This window comes from Arachis hypogaea, chromosome 2, assembly GCF_003086295.3.
Source record: "Arachis hypogaea cultivar Tifrunner chromosome 2, arahy.Tifrunner.gnm2.J5K5, whole genome shotgun sequence".
In the NCBI taxonomy this organism is placed as follows: Eukaryota; Viridiplantae; Streptophyta; class Magnoliopsida; order Fabales; family Fabaceae; genus Arachis; species Arachis hypogaea.
The window spans coordinates 98,364,678-98,372,180 of record NC_092037.1 but is presented as its reverse complement, the minus strand read 5'-3'; the positions used below and the strand labels follow the sequence as shown (position 1 = coordinate 98,372,180).

The following is a 7,503-nucleotide window of genomic DNA, read 5'->3' as shown; positions in this document are numbered from 1 at the left end:
TAGATTGATTTAGTAGGTAGTTTACTAATTTATTTAAATAAATATTTGAGGTTTGAATTCTATTTTATATATATAGTAATTTATTGACTAACAATAAATTCTTAAATAAAGTTTTAATTTACGATAAATTAATCTTTAACCAACCAGACTAAAAGATACCGTTAAAAACCAAAAAAACTAATGAACTACTATAAAATATTTTACTCTTCCAGATTTTATAATCTTGAATATCCAATTTTGGATGTAAAAAGTTTGTTAAACTTTACATAGTTTTTTTCCTCAAAATTAACATGGCTCAACATTAAACTTTAAATATCTACCTAATTCTTCTATGTTATGGACTATTTTTCTCGATAAAAGGAACACAAGTTGAACCCTAATCTCTGTAGATTTTGATAACATTGAGTGGGTTTAGCTAATTCTAGTTTAGAAATTAGTTCCAAAAGAAAAAATTATAAAAACTTATTATCTGGAGTTATTATCTGTAGACAACATAAGATATTAAGAGTAAATTTAAATAAATAATTAAATTAAATTCTTAAAAAAACTTAAAATATAAAAATTTATGTTAAAATAAATTATTTTATATTTTAATTTTTAATTATAAAAATATTTATTTTAGAAAAAAAATAATTAAAAAATTATTATAAATTTTTTAATTTTTGGTAAATAATTCAAATAATTTTTTAAAAAATTATAAATTAATTTTAAAAATTATACTAAATATTAATAAGATAATTTTTGTATAAATTAAAAGTTAAAAAAATCACTTATAAATCCATCCAAGCTTACTGGAAGATCTGCTATAAACTAATAATAGAATCATTTTTCTTGGAAAGGGGGTAATTTTTCTTCGTTATTCATTGGTTATTTTTTTAATTTGTTTTTTAATTGATTATTGATTGATCAATGAATAGTCAATATCCAATAATCGATACCTACTATAATGATCAAAAGCGTATGTCATTAAATAATTATTAATTAAAAATAAAAAAATGAAAAACAATATACAATAAAGATTATCTAAATTACTAAATAACATGTTTTCCATATATATACCAAATTATGCGAAACTTGCACATGAAAAGATTCTAATATATATTTTTTTGGTGTCGTAACTAAGACTCAATATACAATGAAGTAATAACTATCTATTACCAATAAAATAAAAAAAAATAAAATTCTATTATGTACACAGGTTTAGGGGCAATAGAATGCTTCTTTTGGGCTTCACAAAGTCCAAAACTTTTTTGGGTTTGATGAGTCAATTCCTATATATAGAAGCCCATCAATGCCTTGTTTGGATTGAGAAAAACACTTTTTTTTTGTGGCAAAATGAATAAAAGAAGTTGATCACATGCATCAATTACCATGAACTCATCAGTGATCACAATCTTCCTTTTTGTGTGTGCATGCTGAAGAAGATCATGTGATTTTCATGTTGCACCAAAAGGTAAGTCTTGAATGCAACGGATTGAATTTGGCACATCATACACTAAAATAATCAAACTGTATATATTTGAATATTTCAAAAGTAATTGATCTTAATATATAATGTACCAAATTCAACCTGATATATTGTTGCATTTCCCTTCAAATTATTCAGAATCAAGGAGTTCTTCTTGGAAGACTTTTCTGAAGAATGGAAATCTAGTTTTCTTCACGCCCTTAAAGCAGCTGAGATTTCCATTTAAAAGTTGAACAACCTACCACCAGAAAAAAAAAAATACAGTTTGAAATGTGTACATAAATGAAAAGAAGAAGATCAATAAATCGCAAATTATTTTTTACATTGGGGTAGAATGATGGTTTTTAATATCATGGACAGTAAAAAAACTAATCTTAAATATAGATTCAGAACGTAGAAATCAAACTATTCAATTTTTGAGAAACAAAAATTAGATTTTTTTACTTTTAGAAATAAAAATTGGACCATTCAATTTGTAAACCTAAAAAAAATCACTAAAAAAATGGACCCTTTAATTTGATATTAAAATATTTTTAAAAATTCTATCGCAAAATAATTGGACCAACCAATTACACCTTGTTAACATAATTAGATTGCACACAATCCTCGTTTATTATAAACAAATTTAGCCTCAAGAAACATCATTCTTTTCAACTTCTTAAAAGACCTAGCATGTGTTTTTAATATTCTTATTATTTTTATTAATTATGTATATATATGAAAAATAAAATTTCAATTAAATGATAACTTCCAACTGAAGGAAAAAAATAAAACAAATAATAAAAGCTGTGTTTGAATACTCAAATATTGGTTCTGTTTCTACTTCTGCTTCTTTAAGAAAAAAATACTAATGGCACGTTACAAAAATAAAAAGATAAAAGTATATTTGGTTTGTATTTTTTATTTTTTAATAAAATTTTAATAAATAAAAAATATTAAAAATAAAAGTAAAAAATAAAAACACAAACAAAAGGTGCATGCCTGTCTGATAGAGGGGCGACGAATTGAAGATTGTTGAATGCACAAAGAAGCTGCCAATAACATGAGATTCAACTCCCTTGTGTCAAATTCTTCATCTAGTGATGGATCAATCAGCTCCTTAATTTCATTCTTTCTCAGCAATGGTTTTGCCTGAGAACATAAATTAACTTTAATTTTATCAAACATCATGTGAAATAAAAGTTGTTTGGAAATGGAATTAAATTGGATACTATACCCACAAAACAAGGCTTTGTTGTGAATAATCAAGTGCACGCCTTCCACTGACCAATTCTAATAGAAGCACACCAAAAGCAAATACATCTGTTTTCTCATCAACAATTCCATGAAGCAAGTACTCAGGTGCAAGGTACCTGTGGGAATCATAAATCAAAACCCTAGTTTATAGAAACACACTAGAAGTTGTAACACCGGATTAGTATTTGGTCAGGTAAAGACTCACTGAAGTTATTTTGATGTGAAATTGATAGTTGAGAGCTATTAGATAATAATTTAGTCAAATATGTTAAATTATATAACGATTTTTAACTACTAACTTCATATAAAGATAACTACATTGGAGTTTTTACTATTTAATTGTTATTTTGAGACAGATATTGAAAATAAAAACTACGGCTGAACACAAATCGAATATAGCCTATAATTCTATTTGATATGCACTGCACTCATCGAATCGGCTACAATATCCGCATTTTTTCATGTCGGGTCCAATCCGATCTGATCGGCATAATTAAAAAAAAAAAACTGTTTTAAGGTCCTGTTTGGCTGTTTTAAAAAAAATCCAAAAAAAATATTTTTTCACTTATTTAAGCCTATTTATTCTTAAAATATTATTCATAAAAATTCTCTTGAATAACAAAAAAAAAATACAAGACCTAAGTTTAATTATTTTAAGTTGAAGTACAACATGAAAAATTAAAAATAAGATATCATAAAATTCATAAAACAACACACTAAAATTCATATCACATTACGGTTTATTTTTTTAAACTATACTATTTATATGAGACGTGCGGATATGCAGATTAGATCCGCAGATATCACTGTCAAATCCGCAATCCGATCCTATCATCGTATCACAGTGTGGATTGGATCTAATCCGATCCGATGGCTATGCGGATCAGATAATATCCACAAAAACATATCCAATCTATGTACAACCCTAATAAAAACATATTTAAAAAAAAGATAAATATATTTTGAATTTAAAAAGACGGAAAAAATGTTTGAGATATTTGTTAGATTAATGTATATGCATCCAAAAAAATAAAGAATTTGGTTAATAAATAAAAATTGGGTCACAAAATTTATTTATGAAAGTATTTGGTGTGTAAAATTAACAAAGAAAAAAAAATCATTTAAAGGTCACATACCCAAAAGTTCCTTCAAATTTTGAAACAGTGTGGTGAGTCCAATTCTCCGGTAGCCATTTTGCTAGCCCAAAGTCACATATCTGCACAGAAATTTAATTAAAGTTTATATAGTACTTATGACAAAAAAAAAAGTTTATATAGTACTTATTTAATTACTAAAACATTAATATTGAAATAAATAATTAAACTTTAGTGCTTTTAATATTAAGAAGTAAGGATGAGCTAATTAATGTGAAACAAAAAAACAAAGAGGCTTCAGTTTCATTTTTCATTTTCATCCATAAATAAACAAAGAATCTTCCAACAAAATTGTCCTTTTGTCTTTTGGGGTGAATACAAAATGCAATAAAAACATTACTAAAAAGGTGTTTGCGGTGATCAATTGCAAGAATCAAAATTGTATAAGTAGAATAAATTTGTAGTGAAAAATGATACCTGAGGCTCATAGTCCTCAGTGAGCAATATATTTGCAGCTTTTATATCTCTATGAATTATTCTTCTTTGACAACCCTCATGAAGATATAATATACCCTTTGCTGTTCCTACTGCAATTTTTTGCCTGATGCACCATGCTAATTTCTCCTTGGAACCTGATGAAGGACCAAACAATTCAATCTTATATATTATATTGATTTCTTTGAATTTATAAAATATATTAACTCAACATTGCTTAATTCCTCCTATTTTACACTAACCTTTTTCAATGTTATATTTATAAGGGTTAGTGATAGAGGAAAGCTGATAGTAAGAGAAAAAAATATTTATATTATATTAATTTATATCTTTATATTTATATCCTATTTTTTGAAATCAAATACTATATAATGTAATATCATGTAACTTTTAAAAGAAATAGTGAATAATTTTACTAAACAAATGGTGTATATAATATTACCCGAACACTACTATATGACCAACAAAAAATTATTGTTTTTAGGCTAAACTTTCAACTCCAAATATAAATATTAAATTCTTATGCACTATATTCAACTCAAAACCTTAAAATAATAAATTAATGGGCCTCTTATCTTGTAAACTCCTCACTCTTCTTTACTTTCTTCAATGTGAGACTGATTTCATACACTATTTCTCGCACTTGCAACATTAACACTAACTAATTTTCTTAATTATTCTTCTAATTTTTAAATAAAAAATTGAATTTTTAAGAGTATGAATGAGGATTTCAATTGTTACTATTGGGTCAATAATAAGATAAAGCAAGAAAACAAAATCATAGCATAACATCAATGATTACCATAAAGCAGTGAAGCTAAGCTCCCTTTCTCAGACAATTCAAGAACAAGGTGCATTCCACCATCCACACCATAACCAACAAGCTTAGCAGTGTTGGGGTGATTGACATGTGCCATAACTCCAAGTTCTGATAAAAAGTCACCTATGATCTCATCAGCAGTTCCTCTTGTTAGCCTCTTAATTGCTACAAGCTGATTATTTGGTAAACACCCTTTGTAAACCTCAGCATAACCACCTTTTCCAATCAAGTTTTCTGCACCAAAAACAATAAAGAAAATTCAAATTAAACCATTGTCATAATACATATAATTGAGATAACCTAGTAACATATAATATAATATGATACTTTTATATAAAAAAAGTAAGATATGTATACTAATAATATACTAAAAATAACTACTAAGAACAACTTCAAAGACTGATGTAATTATCAGGTTAGGTTGTATACGACACTACGTTAATGCAAAATGCTTGTACATTCGACTACCCATTTTAATATACTCTAAACCAAGAAAACTACATAATGTTCCTTGATTGAAAGATCAAAATGCTTGAAGGAACAACAATTTAGGGATTACCTTGGCTGAAATGATTGGTTGCTAGTTGAATATCATGGTGAGAGAAGATCTTCCAAGGTGACCTACAAGGTGAAGGGCTTGCAACATCTAAGAGGCAACTTGGCCATAGAGATTCTCTCATGCTACTACTCATTCTTCTTGATATGTTCAAAGGGTGCAACAATGTGTTGTTCTTGGATGATGATTTTCCCTTCAAAATTTGAACAAATGAATGCCACCTTGAACAACTTGGCCTTGAAATTTCTTGAGACTCAGAATCCAAACAACTATGATCATGATCTTTTGAACAACTTGTTTCTGATGAATCTGAGGACCTGAAATAGTCCTCAAGAACTGTAACTGGTGAATCCACTTTTTCCTTCATTTTTTTTTCTTTTTTGGGAGACCCTCCAAAACACAGAAAATTTCAGAAAATGAAATATATTTATATATAAAAACCAACCAAGAAAATGACCCTTTTCATGGTGAAGATTAAAATATATATAAAATGGATATTTTTGTGGTACCAAATTCTTTTTCCCTCTTAGGTACAAGGTATAGAGAAATCTGATAAATTAAGAGCCACCCATTAAACAAAATCAGTTTATATGAAAAAATATGTAATAATAAGAGCTGAGGGGACTACTAATAAAAGTGGATGCAAATAATTAAATTGAAGACATTGGAAGAAGGAACCTTTTGGTATCTTAGAGAGAAAAGATTGGAATATCTAAGGATTTTTTCAAAAGAAACAAAAATTTTCATAGAGAAGAAATGTTCCTGTGAGTGATGAAGGAATCAAAGAATCCCAAATGGATAAGCCAAAGCAACAGGAAAAAGAAAATTTAATCTAATGACACACCAAAGAAGAAGAAGGAGAGAGTCCCCTGCATCTCAAAAACATATAAGAAAAACACAACATCATCTCTCAATAAATGCAAGGAAACTTAGAAGATAGAAAACGTTAGTGAAAGTTTTAAATAAAACTATTAATATGATTTTATTAAATTGTATGATGAAAACATGGAACAGAGGAAAGAAGAAAAAAAAAACAGAACAGAAACAGAGGAAACAGAGGAGGAGGCAGAGGAAAGAGACATATCAGAAAGGTTTTTTTAATTTACTTAGCATCTCCGCTTCAGCAAACTACTATCATCATTGCATCTTTTTCTTTCGTTTACTTTGTCACAAATTTTTTTTTTCCTCTTTTTTTATCCCAAGATTTTGCGGATTATAGAAGGAACAATTTAGTAGTAATTATATTAAAATATTAAATAAAAATATTATATTGTATATGTTAGAGTGTTATCTTGGTTACGTTGGTGGGTTTCTATTATTATTATTATTATTATTATTATTATTATTATTATTATTATTATTATTATTATTATTAATGCTAGAGATCATGTTACATATCTTTAAAGTACATAGAATTATTTTTTATTTTATTTTAAAAATTTTATATTATAGTTATTATTTTATATTTTTGGAACAAATTTATTTTATTTGACCAAATATTGAATTAGGTTAAAAGAATTGATTAATCTTATAATAAACACAAATTATTAAAAATTGATTAATAAAACAAAAAAAATTATTTAGAAAAAGACACTAAAGGATAAGAATATTAATTAATTAATTATTATGTAATTTGGAGTTTTGCATATTGTTAAATTAAATGTCAATTTATGGTTGGCATGGAAGCATGGTAGCTTCCATGGTCAGAGAGCCACAGACGCCAACCTGTGGCTGTGGTCACTTTTTCAATACGCCACGTGGAAAATGGGGTTTAGAAAAAGTTTATTATTTTAATTTAAATTTATTAATTTTTTATATTCATTCTATTTCGTAC

At 26.7% G+C, this 7,503-nt stretch overlaps 1 protein-coding gene across 2 annotated transcripts; it reads right to left on the bottom strand.

Annotated features, from left to right (window-relative positions):
* Nucleotides 1–1,028: 1,028 nt before the first annotated feature.
* LOC112755366 (receptor-like cytosolic serine/threonine-protein kinase RBK2) lies at nucleotides 1,029–6,873 on the bottom strand. Of its 2 annotated transcripts, none has more exons than XR_011874718.1 (8): nucleotides 6,776–6,873; nucleotides 5,673–6,059; nucleotides 5,096–5,347; nucleotides 4,276–4,430; nucleotides 3,841–3,920; nucleotides 2,689–2,820; nucleotides 2,450–2,599; nucleotides 1,029–1,706 (listed from the first exon to the last, which is right to left on the bottom strand). XR_011874718.1 is itself a non-coding variant. In XM_072221588.1 (8 exons), exons 1-8 carry the CDS (start codon nucleotides 6,780–6,782, stop codon nucleotides 1,599–1,601), a joined length of 1,275 nt encoding a protein of 424 aa, XP_072077689.1. In that variant the 5' UTR covers nucleotides 6,783–6,873; the 3' UTR covers nucleotides 1,029–1,598. The 2 variants fall into 2 exon arrangements, 1 of the variants encoding a protein (XP_072077689.1); XM_072221588.1 differs by having other exon boundaries at nucleotides 2,685–2,820.
* Between the last annotated feature and the right edge of the window lie 630 nt (nucleotides 6,874–7,503).